The 23,745-nt window shown below is 39.3% G+C and overlaps 2 protein-coding genes across 9 annotated transcripts in view; both read left to right on the top strand.

The window, feature by feature from the left end:
• The window catches only part of MTMR8 (myotubularin related protein 8), a 164,475-nt gene that overhangs the window by 29,227 nt on the left and 111,503 nt on the right, over window positions 1–23,745 (top strand). For 4 of the 7 annotated variants that reach the window (XM_030576360.1, XM_030576361.1, XM_030576359.1 and 1 more), the window contains one exon: window positions 220–3,916. The exons of 1 other annotated variant lie outside the window; for it this stretch is intronic. In XM_030576360.1, coding sequence (XP_030432220.1) covers window positions 220–513 — 294 coding nt within the window. In that variant the 3' untranslated portion in view covers window positions 514–3,916. Of the gene's footprint in view, window positions 1–219; window positions 3,917–16,080; window positions 16,129–18,151; window positions 18,792–23,745 lie in introns of those variants that run through there. 2 more of the 7 variants (XM_030576366.1, XM_030576365.1) reach the window with 2 other exon arrangements.
• Window positions 494–22,534, top strand: ASB12 (ankyrin repeat and SOCS box containing 12). 2 transcript variants are annotated; one of them, XM_030576369.1, is made up of 3 exons: window positions 494–562; window positions 18,732–19,576; window positions 21,507–22,534. In XM_030576369.1, the coding sequence occupies exons 2-3, from the start codon at window positions 18,787–18,789 to the stop codon at window positions 21,638–21,640; spliced, it is 924 nt and encodes a 307-aa protein (XP_030432229.1). In that variant the 5' UTR covers window positions 494–562; window positions 18,732–18,786; the 3' UTR covers window positions 21,641–22,534. The 2 variants fall into 2 exon arrangements, with proteins under 2 accessions (XP_030432229.1, XP_030432228.1); XM_030576368.1 differs by lacking the exon at window positions 494–562 and adding an exon at window positions 16,168–16,227.

Consider the following 23,745-nt stretch of genomic DNA (forward strand, 5'->3'; position numbering starts at 1 on the left):
CCTGATACTCTTATAAATGCTATGTTGCATACAGATTATGCATAAAATATTATAGTGCTTATTGCAAAAGAGGCATTGACCTGGGAGATGCAGTGCTCAGGAACTGGTGGATGAGAGAGAATTTTCAAGACTATTAACATTTGTTTAACATAAGGCCCTGGTATCAGGGTATCTCATCTTTTGTTAATCTTTTTCGCTGATTCCTTTCTGCTGGTATAGAAGCTGCCCTTCCTAGATAATCCCCTGCCAAATGAAGTTTGCTCCTTATCTAAAATTGTAAATGCCTCAGTTGAGTCTTCGAAAACCCCGATGCTGAACACTCCCCAGGATTATGAAAGTGAACCACCTGCTCTGTTGACCAATGGTGCCATCGTGGAGGAAGTGGACATCATGCCTGATCAGGACCAAAAGAACAAAGAGAACTTTGCTAATCATCATGACCTTCTTGACCTTAACAGCACCATGGAAGTTATAGAATCAGACGCTAAAAAAGAAAAGCCGCAGCACCAGTGATTAGCGGTTATAGTGTACTCTGTGTGAGCCATTCAAATGTGGCAGTAAGGTATGCAAAATCTGTGCCCTGTGAGGGCATAGCTGCCTCGACCATGTACAGCCAAGTGTTAGTGTGTGTGTGTGTGGAGGGGCTGTTCTTTGTGAGGTGTGTGAACAATCTAGAGAAGGGATTTTACCTTTAGTTTGGATTGCATCACCACAGATTAAAAGATGAATGTGCATGCAGAGCTGCCTAGAAGGCTACCTGGACTGAGAGTATAAACCTCATTTTCCATTGAAAATGGGTGTCTCCTACCAGGTGTTAAAGATGACTTCCATTATTGGGTTTTCAGAGTATAAAGATGCTTTTGGTCACTTTGCTATGGAGGGTTAAAAGCCACAGAGTATTTATAACTGGGGTAGGAGAGATGCGATTGGTGTTTTGGCAATGAAAGGATGTAAATGCCATTTTAGTTCACCTTAAAATGTGGATATGCTGAAAAGGCTTTTCTTAGCTGTTTAATGATGCTCTGCATGGAATCCTACACTGTAGCAGAGGCTGATTAATTACTTTCATTTCCTATGCACATTTGTTAGGAACTGTGCCTTTTTTTATTGAGACTATCTTAATGTCCAACCATGGCAATGTAATTTTTATTGTTGTAATATGCAGCTGTAGTACGTGATTCTTTTGTGGTCACTGTTTTTAAAACTCTGTTTTGCATATGTCACTGCTGCCAACTTCCCAAGGATCTCAGGTGGTCACCTGAGTCACTAGCTTTTCTTTACTCCAACATGTCTAAGAATATCCTATCCTTATTTGATTTTATGTTCTTGAGTCACACAAAAACCTACTGTAGTATTTGCATTTGACAGTGGTGAAGTTTTCCTTAAAATCCTGCGAGTTACAAACCAGAAAGGAGGGAAATGTTTAAATTTACCCCAGAACTTTTCTTGTTTTATCCTGCCAGTGTGGGTCTTGCAAGAAGGGGATAACTTTTTGTTCTGACTAGAAATGTACTTTCTCTCAAACCTAGCAACAAGGCAGAAACAACAAATGCAATGTATTTCTGTTAAAAACGAAGGCTAAAAATGATTTCCTCATAGCACATCCTAAGTGCCAACTGAGAATGTTATTGCTGATCTTAAAACATTAATGCAAACTCTGCTGACTTTGCATTCCATTTCCAGTGAAGATATTCAAGCTCATTTTCCCCCCTCTTTTAAAATAAAACAAAAATGTTCCATTAATTTCAGTAACAATTGCAGGTGCTCAACATCTCTCATTATCAGGACCATTATACACAAAATACCACGTAGCAGCTCCTGTTCTGGTAAAGCCAAAGAGGGATGATCCTACTACTTATAGTCTCTATTCTTATTGGAATACCTTTCAGTAATTTGCATTCAGATAGGCAACTTTTTAAAAATATTTTTGCTTTAGACCATGATAATAAGCAGCACCTCTCATGACAGTGGGCTTTTTGATTTTGTTAAAAAGGTGTAAAACATTACTGGGGATTGTCATCTTGTTTGGAGAAGGTGGGGAGGGAGTGGAGGAAAGGAAAGGAAATCTCCCTGGGCTATAATTCTGGCTGAGTCATGGACTCACTGCGGTGTTCTCCAAGTACTTGACGTCCTTAAACTCTCAGTAAATTCAGCTGGAGAAACTGGGTGAAAACACACAAACAAAAAACCCAACAAGAAGAAGAAATGGCTGTTCCATCAGTACTGAACATTTCTGGGGAAATATATTACAAAAAGGAAAATATCTCTGAGGTTTCTAAATATTTCTGCTTCCTCTGGTTCATGTTTTACAGTTTGTACTAGAGTCTATCTGGTCTTAAAACCCAGTTTTAGATTGTTGGAAACCTAATTCAAATAGGAATGTTTTAAAAAATATGAAATGCAGCAGCCCTTGTTGTAGAGCATACAACCCTGAATGTGAAACTGACTACAGGCTGTTTTTAGTGTTCAAACTGATCAATGTGTGGAGACTGGGGGAGAAAAATTATGTAAATAGTAAGAAGGAAACTAGCTCTGGTTTTACGCTGACTGTATTACTCTCAGTATCTCATTTGCAGTTTGGGCAGGAAAATATCCTGTTATGAGTTGGATCACAATATATGTAATACAAAAAGATGAATGGCAGAGAATGTATATATAGTGCCTAAAATGGTAATGAGTACAAGCCTTTTTACATCTTTTTTTTTTCTTTGTTAGTGGATTTTTCAGTTTTTAAAACAAGCTGTTTTTAGTCTGATTTAAAAATAAAAATCTTTGTTTTCAGGATATGAGGGAGATAATTGCATAATATCTAAACGGCTTAAACACTGTAATAAGCACATCAAATACAGAACTCTGATGGTGAAAAGATCTGTTAGGGACAAAAAAAGCCACTCTTTTACACATGTTAAGTTATGGTATACACCAGAAATATTGCATCATTTAAATGATTATGCGTTGAATATCTTGGTATTAGTTTAACACTTCTAAATGCATTATTTCTGTGACCGTGATTCCCACATCTCAAGAGAAGAAAATCCACTCTTGAATCCTTCTGCTTTAAAGAGAAAAGGGCTCTGCCCAACTCCTAAAATCAAAACTAACTTGTATGCTAACCTCTTCTCTTTCATGCTTGCCATGCTAACATAGTTGTCTCATGTTAAAAGGAGACATCTTTAATCTTAGTCTGTTGGTCCAGAATTCTAAGTGTACGCGTGACTCAAATGCTGCTTTAGATTCCATGGAAAACTGTATTTTAATGGGAACTTCTTTTCCCTCTGCCTCTCCACAACAGTTTCCATAAGAGATGAATTTCACACTGGCACTTTTTGCTGGTTGAGCCCTTCTCAAAAGGACCAATAGGTGTAGCTGGTTTTCCTTTCTGGACAGGAGCAGAGGTGTATCAAACCCTACATAGGACTTCCTGAAACTGAGAACTTTTAAATTGCAAATGAGGCCAGTAGAGGTACTTTTCAGGACCAATTATTTTAAACTTCAACACTCTTCTGTGTGGTCTTTAATGAAAATTAAATGCTGTATGTACTAAAACAATTTCCACTGACTACTGTTGGATTTAACCATACCATTAATCTTTGTACAAAAGCATTTTGCAAAATGTTTTTATAAAGTCTTCGTACAGTACATTGTTCTAGATATTATACATAAAGGTCACAATGTATCTTTTAAAAAAAATCTATGGGTGGTTTAGAAAACAATCTGACATTTTGACATCTCTGCAAATCCCTTGTATCCTTGGCTTGACTATCAGTATGTGCATGCAGCTCTGGTAGGATTACTCTACATACTGATAGTGATCTTGGCATTTGATCTTTTTTTTTATTTCAGTAACAAAACTGTGCATGGCTGTAAATCTTCAAAATGTAAAACTCAACTAAAAAGGGCAACTGTTTACAACAAAGTTCATCTTGTTAAGATATATATTTGTACAATTAGAGTGTGTATCAGAAATCATTTGTAATATAGTGCTAATCAGAGTGCTGTAAAGTAATAGTCATGGGAACGTTTCCATAGTTTCTTGGGATACCATAAAATTGTTGGACTATCTGAAGACCAGCTAGTTAAAAACTTTTCATTCAAGAGGAAGACTTTCTGTTTCAGAAATAAAAGGCAGTTTAAAGCACTGCAGCATGTCCTCTGGACTCCTATCGACTAGCACTGGCTTCCTACTGTGGCTTTCAAAATGGTTGTAGAAGCCTATGTTCTGTTTATAACATCCTGCCTGCTGATAAAATGTTGAGTGATTTGATTTTATGGCCACTGCTAGTGTAACAGGAAATCCTAAAAACTGTTACTAAGCAGTTGCCTTAAACAAATCTTACAGGAGACAAACTACTGTAATTTATCCAGAGTCAATAACATACAGGCCACTGAGTCAAGACTACTTTTATCTGGAGCTGTAAACGGAACAGTGTTACATGCCTCTTTCCATTCTGACTTGTGTAACTGGAAAATACGCTATTTAGTGTGGGTGGTTTCTTGTTTGTATAAATGTTTTCTCTACTGGAGGTTTTTTGTGTTTTGAATTAGAAATTCTAATTGTTGCACATCTGTATATATCTCTCACTTCACATGCTACAAATGGATAGTGTTACAATGCGTGTGGGTATCTGGTTGTAAAATGTATTACTCTTAGGGAAGCTGTTGATACTCTAACATGGTTTAGAGGTTGAGATGGAAGAGGTGCAATATGGCTTTTTTTTTTTTTCAAATTCTTCAGAATACTTTAATGAGCTTCATAATGCTGGAATCTTATATGCTTTGTTTTGCAATTGTTCTCTACAGTGCAAGCAGAAATAGAGTGGTGCTCTCTTCACTGCTTGGCAGAAAAAAGGAATGTTTAGTTGGGTCACAGCTGCCGTAAGTTCTAGTTGGCCCTTTCCCATGGCATTGTCTAGCTGCAGTGTATTTCTGCTGTTAGGGAATTCCATCCATAAAATTCATAGGAAAAAACCCTCTTCTAGTGGGAAGAGGGTGAATATGAGTGCTTGCTGATTTTGCTCTCCAGTCCGCCTGACTAGGGAAGGAGACTGCTAGTAATAGCTGGACATTTTTGGTTTTTTGTTTGTTTTTAATTTGTATAGGTCCAATTCCACAAAGTGTAGAGTGCCTCCTGAATTACTTTCAAGGCCTAATGAAATCCACAGGGAGCTGAGCGAGTTTGGCACATGGTAGGATCATGACGTATAAAATTGCCTTTTTGCATTTGAACTGATTCTCAGTCACAGATAGAGATTCGCTTTGGACCCAGTCCTGTGAAGTGCATAGTACTTCCAGTTCCCGCTGAGGTCAGTGAGCTTTGGGCATTGTGCACCTTGCAGGATTAGACCCCATTCAGGCACAATGGGTCTTCCATTCAAGTTTTAGAGCTGGTGAGTTATGCAATAAATACATAAATTAAAAATATAGTTCTTTATACTATTCAATAAGAAATTATAGTGGGGCTGGAAGCAAAAAAAAATTTTTTTCCATTTTTAATCTCTTCTCTCCCCTCCACCCTCAATTTTAATGAGTGACCAGATTCTTTATGTGGAAATAACTAATGCAAATTGTGAATCTGAAGTCGATCCTTTTTTACGGTCTGTTCCCATCACATGCAGGCACATGCTCTGTGTGGGTTCTATGGGGGAAGCCCTTTCCGAATATAGTAGTTTTGTTTTAATTAAGATACTTTATACATCACTTGATTAACACAAGAGTGGTAATAAGCTCGATAGTATTCATCACCGTACAAATTTTGACAGGTTTCCACGCCCCTTTTAGGGCTTATGTCCCACCTTCCCACCCTCAATTTCCGTTGGCGCCAAAGTGTGGCGCTGTCGGCCATTTTGACAAGTCCGCAGAAACAACCCAGGCTTAAAAACACAGAAAGCCTGTTTTATAAAAGTTTTTCCCTAGGTTTAGGCTAGCACTGGTCATTTTTTAGTAAGAACACAAGCTTTTGCAGCAGAGCAGCTGTCAGCAAAAACAGCCTCTGTAAACCAGTAAATCAGAGATAAGGCGGCTGCTTCTTTGCCTGTTTTTTAACACATACAAGTGAAAGTTATATTAAGTTTTGTAGAGGAGCAAACACTTTAAAAGACTTGCATGTTATTGAAACACCTATGCCTGAGGGGCTAAATGAAGGTTATGAGTCTTCAGGTAGGCTTGTCTTTTCAACTGTTTATTCTTTTCCAAGCCTTTCACCTCTCTTTGTTAAAAAGCAGGTAAAAAAGCAATCTTCTTCTCCCTGATCCAATGATTAACAAAATAAGGGGAATATAAACCGTCTGTTACTAAAAACCTGGGGTTTTAAGCCTAGGATGCTTCTGCCTGCTCCTTTTTTATTACAACACATACAAAAGGGTTGTGTCTTAGGTTTGTCTTTTCGAGTCATTATCCCTTTGCAAAACTTAATGTAATTGTAACTTGTGTTTGTTAAAAAGTTTGGGAAAGAAGCAGCCTTCTTATCTCTGATCCACTGACTCACAGAGGCTGCTTTGCTAACAGGCGCTTTGCTGCAGTTTCACATTGTTTTTACTAAATAACCTCTGTTAGTTTAAAACCTAGGGGAAAACTTTTAAAAATTGTTTGTTACTAAAAGCTTATGGTTTTAACTTTTTTTATAAAAATCCCTCTGCCCGCTCTTTCATTGAAACACTTATGCCAAGGGGGTTAAATAAAAAAAAGGTGTCTTCATTTAGATATGTCTTTTCAAGTGTTTATACCTTTACAAGACTTTCACTTCTGTTTGTTAAAAAGTGGGGAAAGAAGCAATCATTTTCTCTCTAATTCAGTGGTTTACAAAATAAGGGGTTTATAAACTGTCTGTTATTAAAAACCTGGGGTGCTTCTGCCTGCTCGTTTTTTTTTAATTACAACACAAATATAAAAGGGATGTGTCTTAGGTTTGCCTTTTTAAGCCATTATCCCTTTGCAAAACTTAATGTAACTTTAGCCTGTGTTTGTTAAAAAGCAGGTAAAAAAGCAAAGTCCTTCTCTGTGATCCACTGATTCACAGAGGCTGCTTTGCTAACAGGAGCTTTGCTGCAGCTTCACATTGTTTTTACTAAAAGAAAGAAACAAACCCTGTTAGTTTAAAACCTAGGGGAAAACTTTAAAAAATGGTGTGTTACTAAAAGCTTATGGATTTAACTTTTATAAAAACCCCTCTGTAAAAGGGCTACATGGCGGGAAAACGCTGGGGGATCTGTTTCTTTAGATAAGAATAAAACAGCTAAAAGGGAGGGGAGGGGGGGAAGGAGGGAGTTGGCTCTTGTTTAAAATCTTGGAACTCTAGGATTGGTTCCGGAAAATGAATTCTATGACGGTGCTGTAAAACCACCTCTGATTGGGCCGATCCAAAGGCGGTGATAACAAGTCTGAGAGGGTCTGAACCAGAAAAGTTGCCTCATTCTACAGAAAGAAGTAAAAGGTGAGAATTCTCTCTCTCTCTCTCTCTCTCTCTCTCTCTCTCTCTCTCTCTGACTCAACCATGTGCTGTCTATCTTTGCCCTTTGCAAAAGGGGGCTCTCTTTTCCCTTTTCTTATCTTGTTCTTTCTTTTAACCTGCCCTGATTCTGAATGCTTTTCTATTCACTGTTTTACCCTGTGCTTACTAAACAGGCTCTGCCTGCTTCTCTCTGTCTCATTCAGATTCCACCATGTGCTCTCTATTTTTGCTCTTTGTCCTGTTCTTTTTTTTAACCTCTCTTTTTTTCTTAACCTACACTGGTATTGAATAGTTTCAATGCTTTCTTACTCACTTTTTTACCCTGTGCTTACCAAACAGGCTTTGCCTCAGTCAATTCCCTTTTTAAACCTAGTTTTTAATCATTTCAATGCTTTTTTCTTAGTACCCCTTTATAGTTTTTGGCCATGTGCTTACTAAACAGGTTTTGCCTTAGTAAATTTCCCCTTTTAAACCTAGTTTTTAATGTTTGTAATGCTTTTTGCTTAACCTATATTGGTATTCAACAGTTTCAATGCCTTTTAATTCACTTTTTTACCCTGGGCCTCCCAAACAGGTTTTGCCTTTCCCTTTTTCAACCTAGTTGTCAATATTATTTAACTTTTTTCTTAAACTAGCCCTTCAAAAACAAATATTTCCTTTTTTAAAAAAGTTCTATCTTTCTATTCTTTCATAACCAGCCTCTTTTCTTCAATAACTTACCTCTCTTCTTTCAAATTTTCCTTTTTTTCCTCTAAACCTTACTCAAACTTTCTTTTTTCCCTTTACACTCTTCTTTCAACCTTTTTCTCTCCATGTACACAAGCACATACACACACACAACACCTCCCCTAGTCAAACACACACACACACACACACACACGTTCAAAATGGCTGATGGCGCCACACTTTGGCGCCAACGGAAATGGGGGGTAGGAAGACGGGACATAAGCCCTAAAAGGGGCGTGGAAACTTGTCAAAATTTGTATGGTGATGAATACTATCGAGGTTACTACTACTCACAAGCAAATTCTCACAAGAGGCAGTGTTAAAACCCTTGTTTTCCTAAATATCTGTAGCATTAATGGTACTCAGCTCAGTGCCAATTGCAGTCAATGTGATTTGTTAAGTTCAGTATTACAGCCACACGTGCTGCTGCATCCGTTGGTGTCTTCAAACTGTAAAAGCAATGCAGAAAGACTAGGTTAAAATGTTTGGCCTTTCTTTTCTCATAACATTCATTCATATGTATATATGTATTACTGTAGTAGTGTACTAATGGTGTGCTTTGTAGCACTGGATCTTGTCATCTGTAAACAGAGCACAAGTAGTACTTTTTTCTTATACTAGCCATGATTTGGTCTTTATAGGAACTTCTCTAAAATTCTGTGTTGTACTCAGCTCAAAACTTTAGATGTTTTTGCTATTTCTGTAAGTCTGTTGGTACTTTGTCTTTAATGTACTTCTTGAGAGACAGTTGTATAAAAATGTTTGTGATTAAAGCCCATGTGCTGTTTTCCTTGAAGCTGCATGTGTGTAATCAGTTTAGTTGATTCACTGCTGAAAACTTTTTGTACCATGTCTACAGGAGCACTGTGTTCTTTTCTCAAAATGAATTTGGTTGGCTCAAGACACTTCATTTGTATTACAATTTTATTTTTATTTCCTACAAAAATAAAATTAAAGTCTTTTTGCATTTTTAAGTTAAAGAGGTTTGTGAGATGTTTCTCTCTTCAGTCAGTTTTTTTTAGCTTGTGAATTTCTACTGTGGGTTAACATTTAAAATATTAAAATGACAAATCAATGACGACTACAAGAAATCACAAAAAGTTATCTTAACTAGAGTGATTTTTTCCCTCCCTACCCCCATCCCCGCTCATGCTGACAAGTACCTTACTCCACAAGCAGTCCCACTGGTTTCAGTGGCACTTACTTGCAGAATAAGGTACTACTCAATGTCAATAGAGGTCTCTGGTCTGTGGTGAATGATACGAATGAAGCACCATTAACCATCACAATACATGCTGTCCATATTTTCATGCTATCCCAGAGTGATGTTCAGCTTTCCTCTCTATATATATTAGAAGGAAACACAATGATTTCTTTTCCTTCATCAAAAACAACCTTCCTTTGACACATGACTTCCTAGAAAATGGCATTTGGATGACTTTCAGCAAATTTTTAGTAGCAGCTCTCTAAACTCTGGTCTTGTGCCATCCTGGCAGCTCATTTCCCTAGATCTCATTGTAAAACAGGCTTCTGTAAGAAATGTCATATTTCTGTTGAAAGCACTCAAGGCTTGATCCTGCAGCAATTGGAGTCAGCATTCCCAGTTCCACAGGGCCTGTATCTCTGAACAGCAGTTACTCTGTCAGTTGCAGTATGTTGCCCTAGTGGCCACTGTTCAGTGGTAGATGAAGTGGTTTAGTTGGATAGATTTGGACATCAATTTGTGTATAACATTTGGAATCCTTCTGGTGGAGGTGCTATTTAAAGATAATTATATTGACTCCTTTTTAAATCTCAAATCCAGTATGGGCTCTAGGGCTTTTTCTGTCCTAAGTGTCCAGCCCACAATTTTTGCCTTGCTGTCCTAGGTAAGAATCCTGTATAATAGCCAGTGCCTCTTAGATTCTCTCCACAGTTGTGTAAGCTTCTGTAGCTTTCTGCAGATACCAGCTTTCTTTCCACCCTACTGCGTTGTCTGCAGATTCACACTTCTTAACCTGCTGTTTTTCCTTATCAAGTGGTTACTGTTTTCTTTCTGAAAAGAGATTTCTGAGCGTAGGTTTTCTGAAACCGAAGATGCATTTAAATCTTAGAAACTGCTGCTTTGGATGAAGCTAACGATGCTGCTTTAATTGAACAGCCCTTCTTAAATTCTAAGAATCTTAGAAATAAGTACAAAAGCCTTAAGTCAGTTAGTCCACTTTCTTTCATACACATACATTCTGCAGGGGCAGTGCAGGCTGTTCTCTGTAGAACTTCCTCCAGAGTTTTATCCACTATAATTTTAAATTGCTTGAGCAATTAAACTTCCACAAGGTCATAAATAAAATCACACCAGCATGGAAACTTTATTGCAGGCATGTTAAAATTTGTTAATTTGTGGCAGGTTTTAGTTGAACATACCTTGTAGTAACAAGCAATGGGCATGGTTAAGAAACAGCAAAGTTTGTGTATTATGGGATCCTACTTAAAGATAATTTTTTCTTTAAGTAGAAGACTGGAACCTTAGAATAATGCAGGCCTCTAACATTTTTTTCTTTGTTTATATAACTTGCCCTTCAAAAAGTGGATTTTGTCTTGCATGCTATTTAAAAATCTACCCCCTTTGGAATTTTTCCGATTTTATTTATACGACCGTTTTCAAATAGTTTATTCAACTTTAGCAGAAATGGATGCAAATGAAATGAGGCAGAACATTCAGTTAACTTGCTCATCAAAAAATCTTGACAAATGTTACATTAGTGAGTACAATTGTGGCCCCCTACATTTATGTGGAAAACAGGATCAGAATCAGAGAAAGCTAAAACAACATATCGTGTAAGTCCAGATTTTTAAAGGTAGTTGCAACACCTAATTGATTGAGGAGCCTAACCCTCATTTTCAAAAGGGATTTTAGTACTTAACCTAAATCCCAATGAGTGCACAAACATATAAATACCTTTTAAAATCTGGTCTGTAGCCCTGATTTAATGCTTTTCAGCTATAGAGCTCAAAGCACCTTACAAAGGTAAAATCACCTATCCCCATTTTACAGATGGGAAAACTGAGGCACAGATATGAAATGATTTGCTCAAGGATATACAGCAGGTCATCAGCAGAGCTAGGGACAGAACTCTAGCCACTAACTAGATCATGATGCCTCAGAAAAACACAAGTATGAATGTGAATTGCCTCAACACAGTCTTGCCACCCCAATCAAAGACACTGGCTAAAGAAAAATGTCAAAGGTAGATGATTCTCAGAAATGTGCCCAAGGTCACTTTGTGTTAACCAGCCCTTGATCAATGGTATCAACTGCTGTATGGAAAGTGCAAATTCAGTTTCTGTATCCTAAGGCAAAAATGTTCCTGGCAAGTGGGAGTTCTAAATCCTCACAGGCTTCTAAGATTTTTCTCATTTTAGTAATCTTAAATATTCCAGATAATGTCAATGAAATTCTTCATTTGCCTGTGTTAGGTTCTTCTTGTGATTTGTTGAATTGAATTGAGTCTACAAGGCTGTAATTTACATGTCAGGGAAACTTATTCTCTATTTGACAACTCCTTTGGTCTGGGTGATTTCTAATTTCTTTCACCACTGAATGTGACCACCTCCTTAAACTTTGAGGAGGCAGATACCATGTTTAGATGTTGTAGGTATATTGTCAAAGCCTTGTTTTTCCTATCAGGTGTTAGGGTAGTTGATTTCTCCTGAAGATACCTTGCATTAACTAAAAGTACAGCAATTAGTAAACTTAATTGATACTTAATTTTTTTAATGAAATCTGCTATTTTCTGTCAATACAGCATATTAACTAAAACTGAGTTAGGATAAAACTACTTGAGAGTTAAGTTAAATCAACCACTTCTTCGTTCTACTGAAGATTTTGTTTTGCCTATAAAGTATCCAAAATCTTGTGACCCATTTTGTTTAATTCTCTTTGTGGTCTTCACAGTCCTAGAGCCTTTAATATTCCACCTCTCTTACTGGTAGTATAATTTTTATAGGGATTCAGTGTTTGATTTAAATTTAATAGGGTAGTAGAGCTTCATGACAAGTGTAATTTTAAGCTCCATGGCTACATAAAATGACAAACTGATAGTGTTAAAGGTTGAACTACAAATCTTTTAGTTGGCAAGTTTGAAGATCTCAGATTAGTAACAGAATTTACATGCAGAATAAAATTGCACAGAAACAAATATTTTGAACGCTCTCATTGTGTTCCATGTGTGGTGAGGTAGCAGAATTGAGCTCTCAGTGAAGCTGTCAACTGTTTGGAGGAGAGAAACAGAATCCTCAACTTGGGCCTTCCTGGATCAGTGAACAAGGGGTTAGTCACAAACTCCTTTTCTCAGGAGTTCATAGCATCAAGTAAAGTGCAGTTCTGTTCTGAACAGTGCTTCTCTAAAACTGACAAATCCTGTTTCAATTTCTCTATTAAATCTGCTCAGTTTACAAGTTCAAATGTTTTTCTGAGAACCTGGGCTTTTGAGTTTAAAACAACTTTTTCCCCTTTATATGTCAACACCAATATGTTCTGTGGGCCAAATTAGATCCTCACTTACCTGTCTTCAATGGGTTTGCGTAGGTGTAGCTGTGTGCAACTTAAGAATTCCATTGATACATGAGAGAGAATAGGTTTCAGTTCACTTTTCCATAGCTGTGTTGGCTCAGCAGAGATGATACAAGTAAAGAACTAAAAATTATTTTTGTCACTGAAGTCAGCAGATCTGTGGCAGAAGAAGATTCTATTTTTATATAGTTACTCTACAGAGTAGAACTGTAACTTGAATGGAACACTTGTGCACACTATAGGCACAAGCATTCCCTTGAAATAATACATTAACATGTAAATGTAACGTGATAGGTGCATGGTGCTTTATATGGTAATTAAGGACAGCCCCTGGGACAAGGCACTTGCAATCTAAGTTGAGCATCAAAATGGTGGGATAATGGGGGGAAATTAATATCAGGCAAGGGGGAAATGGGGAAGTGTATGAAATAAGACTGTAGAATTGCTAAGGCCTGGTCCACACTACAGCGTTAAATCGATTTAACCCTGTAACCGTCCACACTACAAGGCACTTTAAATCGATTTTAAGGGCTCTTAAAATTGATTTCTGTACTCCTCCCCAATGAGAGGAGTAACCCTAAAATTGATATTACTATATCGATTTAGGGTTAGTGTGGACGGAAATCGAAGTTATTGGTCTCATTCTTTTACTGAGCTACCCAGAGTGCACCACTTCGGAAATCGATGGTAGCCTAGGACCATGGACGCACACCACCGAATTAAGGTGCCCTAGTGTGGACATGTAAAATGGATTTTATAAAACCGGTTTTAATAATTTTGATTTTATGCTGTAGTGTAGACGTGGCCTAAGGTGTGTTCGTTTTCCACTTGACTTCAGCGGGAAGCAAGACCAACTCTTCTTTTGTATGGGTAAATGAACTAGTGTCATCTGCAAATTTTTTCATCAGTGCTTTTATGTTTACCTCATGATCATTGATGGAAATGTGAACAGCATCAGGCATAGTACCAGTTCCTGCAGAACCCCATTAGAAACACTCCTGTTCAGTGATTGATTCCCCAGTGATGCTACTTTGAGATCTGTAAATTAGCCAGTTCTTAATCCCTTTAATATTTGCTTTATTGATTTAGTATGGTGCTAATATTTTAATCAGAATGTGCTGCTGTACTAAGTCAAACACCTTACAAAAGTCCAAGTATATTATATCTACACAGTTACCTTTATCAAATAAACTTGTAATTTCAATGAATGAAGTCAGATTTGTTTGACAAAAACTATTTTCCATAAACCATGCTGACTGGCATTAAGTATATTCCCATCCTTTAATTCTTTATCAATTTAAATCCTATATAAACTTTTTTGTCGTTTTGTCCCGGAGTGATGTCAGACTAATAAGACTATAGTTACCAAGGTCATTCCACTTGCCCTTTTTGAATATTGATACAACATTAGCACACTTCCAGTCTTCTGGAATTTTCCCAGTATTCCAAGATTTATTAAAAATTAACATCAGCAGGCCAGAGATTTCCTCAGCCCACTCTTTTAGGAGTCTTAGGTGCATGTTATCCTGGCCTGCTGATTTAAAAATGTTTATCCTAATAAACATTGTTTAACATCATCCTTACTTATTAATGAATTGGAAAGTACTTTATCATCCTTATGTGATACAAATACAACATCCTACTTTATTTCATTAACAGAATATTGAATACTTCTGCTTTTTTGTCATTATTAACATTTTTATCATCTTTACCTATAATGGGCCTATACCATTGCTAGAATTTCTTTTGTTCCTTATATACTTAAACTCTTTGTACTTCGTGCTGCCAGCTATATATGTTATTTCCCTGATGTCTCTAGCTTTCCTTATCAACTTTCTACTCTTCATAACTTATTTGTATTGATTGCTATCCATTTCCCTTTTTTCCCCATTTATGTTGCTTTTTTAATTTCTAATTTCTGCCTTTACTTCATCACTGAACCGGGATATGCTTATAGCCCAAGTTGTCCTCTTTCCTGATGTGGCATCATGGCTTCTTGGCCATCCAATAAACTCTTCTTAAACAACTCCCAATTTTCATTCACATTTTTTTCTGTTTTTCCTCCCAATCAATTTTGTTCACAATATTCCTGAGCTTTGGGAAATTAGTCCTTTCCAAGCAATAGAATCTGCTTTATATCATATTTGGAGTTAGTGACATTCCAAATTGACTGAAAGTCTACAAATATTTCAGTGAATTTCAGATTTCCGGTAGTAATAATTCTTAGTGTTGCATAGCACTTAACAATTTTCAAAGTGTTGCACAAACTAAAATTCTGACTATGCCACTTGTTGAAGGGTTAAAAAAATGGGGAGGCTTCCTTATCAGAGTACTCCTTGATTTAGTTCTTATATTGGAGATCTTTCTCCTGGATAATTTGGTTTTTTTCTTGCTATCTCATAGCTCTGATAATGCTGCTTCAGACTGTCAGATAATTACTCCCCCACCTCAAAAGGTTTAAAATGAACTGGCTAAGATAAAATTACACTCCTGCCTGCTGACAGCTTTTGATAATATTGTTCAAACACTGCTAATCCTCCTCCTTCCAAGGCACTGGAGATTTTTGCCTTGTTGCATGCTGCTTAATTTTGTAATACCAAAGAGGTGTTTGGGAAGGTGGGTGTATACTGGTTCATATGTCTGAAAACCATCTTCAGTAAAACATCATGAAAACTGGCTCATATGAGAACACACACACAGACACATACAGAGCATTCTCCTTTTAGAAATGAGGGCAGGCCAGTTGTCAGCTCAGTCTCTCCATAGGTTAATAATAAAAGAAACTGAAAGCTTGGAAATCAGTGGCAGTTGCTCTGAAGGTGCAAAAGGTGTCAGGGGAGAGGGGAGATTAGAGGCTGAGAGAACATAGGTTTAAATGGTAGGAGAGCACAGAGCAAGACTTTAGAGATCTCAAAGCCTGCCAGTGTTGGTGTAAGTCCAGGGCAGGAAACTGACCAGCAATCTAGTTAAGAAATATATTCAAGTCTTCATAAAAGTGACTGACTTTGGAGGAGATGAAATGAAACAAATGTGTGTGTCTGGTCTGTGCTCATATCTTGGTCCTCCACAGCATCTGCATGATTGTCCCCCCCATCCCCTAAAAGCGTCACCAACCCACCCCTCTATATTTACCCTTCTAAGTGAGAACTTTCCAAGAATGGAAGTAGTAAGATAAAACGCCTTTGGGGCTAAAATTAGCCTGAGAGCCCTGGCCTTTATCCCTTCTAGTGGCATTTCAGCTGTGTGCCTGACAACCTGCGTTGCTTCAGTTCTGAACTGAACTGGTGCCCTGTTCTTGGGTGAGGTTTATCCTCCTGGGAAGATCGTGTCTTCTTCTTTTTTTTTTTTTTTAAAGGTGAAAGAGAATTAGCACTGGGACAAGCTGCCTGCTTCACAGCACTAGGTGAGCATCAACTACCTCACAGAGGTAAGACAGCAACATAATAATGGTCAGGCAGCTTTGGCAACTTTAAAGTAACTTGGTAACCACAGCTTTAAATATGTAAGTATATGTAGTATTGGTATTATACTCTGTTAACTGTGACCAAACTCTCTCTATCTGAAGATCAAATATGCGCATGTTTTGCTTCAGTGTATAGATGATATCTCATTTTTGGCTATTCTGATCAGTAATTATATGAAATATGTTTCTGACTACAGTATTTACACTAGCAAAGTGTCACTGCATGGATGCTTTTGCACACTATTCTAATACGTTGATTTGTTAGTAAATATTACAGCTGTCCTTTGTTTTCAATATCTTTTCCCTTTAAGTATAGTTGTGCATTCCTTTCAAATCAAGTCCCGTGTTTAAAAAAATCAGTTGTGTATAATTTTCATGTTTCTCCTCTAGAACTCCAAGTCTTCATTGCTGTATTAACGTAGGGTAATTGTTTGTTTGAAACAAGTTTAGAAGATACAGACGCAACAGATTAATGTATTTACAAGCTGCCACAAAACTTACTCAACTAATTCAGAAAATGTAGCCGCTAAGATGGAATGGTACATGGGAATCTCCTTAGATCGAGGCATAGACTAGGTTTTTTTATTGGAGCTTTGGTTAAAAATAATAAAATGACAGCTGTTGAATGTCATTTTAATGCGTAGTTTTGGGTCATAACTAAATTTGTCTGCTTTTAATAAAGTGAGATAAATGAGCTTCTGTTCCAAACTCAGCATTTCCTTCACTAATACAATCCCTAATTATTTGGGTGGAGGGTGCTAACCCTCCCCAAGTCTCCAGTTGTTTACATCTAAGTAGATACCCACTAGCTTTGTATTATGAAATGTATCATCCAATTACTAGCGTCATTCTTGTCACAGATGTGTTTGCAGGAATAGACTAGTTGCATAATGCAGCTAACTTGACAAATAGAGAATTTCAGCTCCTAATAAAAGTATTTGCAGGAATCATTTAGGAGAAGGAATGGATAGAGCTGTTAATGACGCATCTTCTGTTAAAGGAAATTCTAGATGCTTTGGGATTGGAATGTGTCAAGAATTCCTTCTGCCCTTCCCTAAGTTATAGCATTTCACAGCTGGTCAGATGCATTGTGGGGGATTTCACATTCCTCAGAAGCATTAGGAATTGGCCAGGGCAGAGGCTAGATACCAGATTAACTGGATCAATGGACTGAGCCCATATGGCAAACCTCCATATTCCATTACAGCTGCTGTGTAAAAGAAACAATTGTCAGACATTTCCCCTGTCTATAAGACAAATGTAAATGCAGCTTGGTTCTGCAATCCTGCTCAGGGATAGGAAAAACCTGCTCTGTAAAACAGTAGTTCTCCCTGGTCCCCAACAAGTTTCGTGGGTCTGTCAAGCAGGACTAGTGTTAGACACACTGGGGTCTAGGGCAGAAAGCTGAAGTCCCATTGCCTGGGGCTGAAGCCCAGGACCCTGAGCCCTGCCACCAAGCAGAAGCCTGAGCAACTTAGCTTCATGGTGTGCTCTGGTATGGAGCCCCAGGAAGTTGCCCTGCTTTCTACCCTTTTAATGCTGGCCCTGGCTTTTATATGCAGAAAACCAGTTGTGGCACAAGTGGGCCATGGAGTTTTTATAGCATGTTGGGGAGGCCTCCGGGGGAAAAAAAAAGGTTGAGAACCCCTGCTGTAAGAGATTTAGCTGCTTGTATATTTACTTCAGAAAGTCCCTTACTACCCTTTCTGAAAATGCTTAATTAGAATTTCATTTTTAATTAATGCTACAATTCTCTTTTAAATAATAGTAATAATAATACAACATGGCTATTCCAGTCACTTAAAAATTGCAAGACAGAAAAAATGTCCAGGCTTGTTGTCAATTGTACCTGTAAATGTCAGTAACACTGCCAGCTCCTAAACCTTCTTGAGAATGTTATCTAGGTCTCAAAGTGCTTTGCAAAAGTGGCTGTTGGCTAAGCATTATTCTTCCCATTCTACAGATGGTGTTTGCTGAGGCAAGGTGAGCTTAAGGGCCAGATTTTCAAAATTGTTCGGCATCCAGCAACTCCCATTAAGAAAAATGGGAGCTAGTGAGTCCTGAGCACTTTTGTAAATGTAGCTGCCTCATTTAGCAGTTGGATGATGAACTCTTCCAAAAATCTAACCTTAAGTGACTTCCCCAGAGCCATACAACAAGACGGTACTGAAGCCAAGTCTTGTGAATCCTAGCTCCATGCCTAATCCAGAACCCTCCTTCTTCCTCAACAATTCCATACAAAACCAGGATAAGAATTAGTAGTAGGTGCCACAGTGATTGTTGCTTTCTGAATACCTACATGGATGTGTGTAGGTTGAGGTTTCACAGCCCATGCTCATACTGGAGCATTGGTCCAGATCTTTTTGTCATAAAACGTGGTTTTCCCTAAGTGTGGGAATAAATGTAAGTGTTTGTCTGAGGAAGGAATGACTATAAGGTAATTATTTTGTCCTTGTGCTTCTCTGCTTGCGTCTGAGATTCCCCAGAGCGGAGAATGAAGCTGTTTTTAGAACTAGTTCCTAATCCTGTTTCTTGTTCCATAGATCTCATGCTTTACACAGTTCATGATGAGAGTTATACTTAAGAGACAAACCAAAAATGAATCTAATGGATGTAACCAAAATCTTCTCCATGCTCCAGCCCAGAGAAAATGAAGATGATAATGGAGAAAGACAAGAACTGAACCAAGCAGCATCCCAGGATGATTATGAAACTCTTGATGAACTCTTGTGCCAAGACAGATACAAAACATTTATTAACAGCAGAAGTGGTTGGGGGGTACTGGGGAACCCACTTCGCCTGGCAGCTTCAAAGGGCCATCTGAGAAGTTTAGGAGTTCTCTTGGCTCATGGAGCAGAAGTAGACAGCCTAGATGTGAAAGCGCAAACTCCGCTATTCACTGCTGTTAGTAATGGCCACCTAGATTGTGTCAAAGCACTATTGGAGGCAGGGGCCAGTCCTTCTGGCAGCATTTACAATAACTGTTCTCCGCTGCTCACAGCCTCTAGAGATGGAGATGTCAGCATTCTGCAAGAACTCTTAGACTATGGGGCAGAAGTCAATGTTAAAGCTAGAGTCCCAGAGTGGGCTGCCAACTCTGCAGCTTGCTCAGGCCCTTTATATCTCTCAGCGGTCTATGGACATCTGGAGTGTTTTAAAATGCTGCTGCTTTATGGAGCAGATCCCAATTACAACTGCACTGATAAGAAAATGATTGCACGAATCAAGCAGCCCAAGACTGTGCTTGAAATCTGCCTGAGACATGGTTGTGGGAGTGAATTCACAAAACTGCTCATTGATTTTGGAGCCAATGTGTACTTACCAAACATCGCAGGAGATAAGATCTCGCCGACTAGTGAGGCATTGGCGCTGCTGATCAGGGAAAGAGGTAACTTGTATGTACTGCCATAGATTTGGAAACTTGCACTAGCCTTACAGCTTTGATAGTACCTCACTTGGGTAGTACGCCAATTTTCAAAAAAGCAACTTGAGATCAGTTTGAGTAAGGGCTTTTTGCTAGCCTAAACTTCCTTGGAGTTTCAGGTGGGCACAGGTTTTTTTTCTTCAGTTCCTGTCCTAACCTGTTGGGTGGTGTTGCTGGCGGCTAGTAACTGCTACTTTTCACCCCAGAAGTAGTTGCATTCTTCAGGATAAAACAATGAACTGATGCTAAATCTATTAGCTGCCTATTGGTTGGTCAGGTTAAAACACACAACGTTGCTTGCTTTTCCCAAGTGCTTCCCAGAAACTTGCTGTTGCTAAAGAAGGTACAGTTTCGAGATGAGGCCATTGGTGACATAGCTGTGAGTGTAGATCACACGAGACTCCACCTCACCATCACCTAGAGCAGGGGTTCTCAAACTGGGGGTCGAGATCCCTCGGGGTCATGAGGTTATTACACAGGGGGTTCGTGAGCTGTCAGCCTCCACTCCAAACAGTGCTTTGCCGCCTGCATTTATAATGGTGTTAAATATATAAAGTGTGTTTAATTTATAAGGGAGGGTGGGTATAACACTCAGAGGCTTGCTGTGTGAAAGGGGTCATCAGTAAAAAAAAAGTGTTGAGAGCCACTGACCTAGAGTTTTCATATTAAGAGCCAATGAGCCTGTAGTAGCTTCACCACAAGACTCCTCTGCATTCAAAGCTGTTTAACTCCTTCACTTCCTTCTCCCACCACCAAATCTTCAGTACATGGTGTACCTAAAAGGAAGGTTACCTTCCTCTCCTTCATCAATATAGCCTGATCTGAAAATCTCCACTGCCACAACCCAACTGAGTTGACTGCAGAAAATGTTGCCACAGCAAGGAGTAAGGGTGAATCTTGAGGGAAGACAAGATGATCGAAGTCAGTATGGCCAGGAATCAAATCAAACTGATACTCAGGATTCTCCTTCCTTCCCCCTCCTCCTGTTGTTATCAAGTGCCAAAGTGGGTGAACAGGTACCGTGATCTCAGTAGTTTGCTACAGACATTGGATCAATTAGTGTCTTGTGGAGGAGGCAGCAAGAAGAGTAGAAATATACATAGAAACAATTGGTATTTGGTCTTCCAGAATCTGAAAGAGAATGTGGGAGGAAGGGGATGGAAGATGGGGGTGGAGGAGAAGAGGATGGCTAGACACATTAACTTCATCCTCTTGATGTTCTCCTCAAAGCGCTTCTGAACAGAATTTGCCACCAGTGCAGCTCCACTCTTGGTAGCAAGTGTGGCAGGACTCGTGTAGACAGGGCTCTGGTACTTTTACCAACCTAACATGCTGTTAGCGAAGTTAGGTGACGCCAGTGGCAGTGCTAGTGTCTGGTTCTCCCACTGTTGTTGTTATCCCACAGAGCTGCACTTGTACTAGTGTGAGACTGCCCTAAAATTGTCAGTGTGGGTACAGCACTTGTGAAACCCCCATAGCTAAGCTCATCATTTAACATGTTGAGTAGCCCAGCCACAGCAAGGAGCTTGTCCCATGTCCCTGCCTTTGAGGAAAAAGCTGAAAGGGGAAAAAGCTGTAACAAGAAGATGGTTTCCAGACAAGTTACTTCCTGTGTATATAGTGGCATGGAGATGCAGGACCTTGATGCCTCAGTGAGCTTGTAAGTGTGTGACCATATGACCGGGGGCATGAGGGGGAGAGAATGTGTGAATTTATTCATTTAAAATGTTGCAGTTGCCAACCCCTTTATGGCTAGTCGAAAGCCAAGCAGAATATAACAGTGCACGAGGAGTGTGCTGTGAGAGAGACTCATTCTAGATGCTCTCTTTGCTTAAGGCAGAAGATTTGGAATGTCCTGAAAGTTTACAGTCATTTTTTCCCCCTTCTTGTGCAGCTCATCCAAAATCCTTGATGTCTCAGTCCAGGCTGGCTGTCAGGAAGCTTCTGAAACTGACCAACAGCGCATGTGCCATATATCAGCTGGGCATCCCACCTGTGCTAGTGAACTACCTCAAACATCAATCTTAAGGGAAGATCAGAGCAACGGTTTTGAAGACAAAGTTCTATGTAATGAGTTGACCACCTCGATAAAGAGCCATTGTGGAGTAGCAATTATGCAGTACATGGTAGCCATAATTCAGTCGTCATGACTTGCTGTGTGTGTGTTTGCTTAAATTACATCTCCAAAAGGCAGCTTTGCTTTATTGGAACAAACCAGACAAACTGGTAAAAGGTGATAGCAGTAGATGAAGATGGAAAAGAACTTGCCTCTAGCAGTGCATTGAATGGACTGAAGAATGTTAGAAAAAAATCTGGTTTAAGTATTTTATATCATTTTGGTGTTATACCCTCATATCTTAATCCTCTTACACCTTATTTCTTACAATCAGATTCAAAAAATGTCTGTCTGGCTATGCCAGAACGTGAAAGGCAAGTCTGGCTTTCTCTCTTACTTTTATGGGGGAGAGGACAGGAGGCACAATAGGGTAAAGAGTGTTGGTCTTTGCTCTGTGTTGTGGCTTTAGTTGCACGTAGTTATCCATCTTGTTTTTTTAAAAACACCTCTTTCCTGGAAAGCTGTAAAAGTGCACCTCAGCCCTTCTGAGCTGGGGCTAAAAGCTACAGCTAGACTTGTGATTTACATCAGAATTGTGTGTGGGTGAATTCAGAGCTGGTGAAGTTTGTCAGAGCTGGAGATTGGAGCCCTCGAAGCACTCTACAAAGGATATGTCGTCATTACCCGCTGGATCAGCGGGTAGCGATTGATCCAGCAGGGATCGATTTATTGCAACTAGATGCGATAAATCGACCCCCAAGTGCTCTCTCGTTGACTCCTGTATGCCAGCGCCATGAGAGGCGCAGGCAGAGTTGACTTGGGAGCGGCAGCAGTCGACTCACTGCAGTGAAGACACCACGGTAAGTCGATCTAAGTATGTCAACTTCAGCTACATTATTCACATAGCTGAAGTTGCGTAACTTAGATTGATTTCCCCCCGCCCCCAGTGTAGACCAGGGCAAAGAGCACTGTGGCAATATGGATGGAGAACAGCAGTGCAAGCTCTCATACCCTTCCTCGCTAACATACCTTACTCTTTGCCCTGGTCTACACTGGCGGGGAAGGGGATCGATCTAAGTTGCACAACTTCAGCTATGTGAATAATGTAGCTGAAGTCAATGTACTTAGATCAACTTACCATGGTGTCTCCACTGGGGTGAGTCAACTGCTGCCATTCCCCCGTCAACTGCTGTACACCAGCACCGCGAGAGGTGCAGGCAGAATTGACAGGAGAGAGCTCGGGGGTCTATTTATTGCCTCTAGACTAGATGCAATAAATCGATCCCTGCTGGATCGATCGCTGCCTGTCGATCTGGCGGGTAGTGAAGACATACCCTTTGTAATTCCCATGGGGATCAGAAGGTGGCCATTCAGTGTTTGGCCTCTGCTGACGCTGATAAACGGGGCTAATCAGTACCTGATATGGACAACTATAGCACTGAGCAAATGATTAAGTAATATAGACAGTAATCATAGTCCACAGAACAGCCATCAACTGGTAATACCTTCCAATCCTGGGCTGGATTTGAAATGGTGACCTAGAGGCAAAAGGCTGTTTCATATGCAGTCCTCTGAGCCCTCCTCCCCTCCCATATGTAACTTTTTAAAGACTCAAATACATTGTTCAATCTTCTCCTTAAAGATGGTTCAAGGCAGGATTAAGGGGAGAGAATTTTCATCCAATCTCTTGTGTGCATATGAATCTACAATCTTATTAAAAAGTATGTTGTTGTTGTGATTAAACTATTCAGGCCTATATGGTAAAATACCGTTTCACTGTTACTGGAAGAGATAGGAAGCCCTCTTGGTGCTATATGTAAATCCAAATTTGGCACAATATTAGTTGGGAATGTGACTCTGGCTGATAACACAAATGTCTAGGCTTAAACTTAGCATGGGTAAAGTCGGCAAAGCAAGTGTTCACGAACATTCACCTCGGCTCCAAATAGCTCTTTGGTTCAATCTCGTTCAGGCCCCTTTTATTCACTGAAGGGTTTTGCTCACATGCTGGCTGCTATTCATACAACTGCCCAGATTTGCCTGTGAGCAACGGAACTGGTGCATGAACAAACATATT

Source organism: Gopherus evgoodei, chromosome 9, assembly GCF_007399415.2.
Source record: "Gopherus evgoodei ecotype Sinaloan lineage chromosome 9, rGopEvg1_v1.p, whole genome shotgun sequence".
Lineage (NCBI taxonomy): Eukaryota > Metazoa > Chordata > Testudines > Testudinidae > Gopherus > Gopherus evgoodei.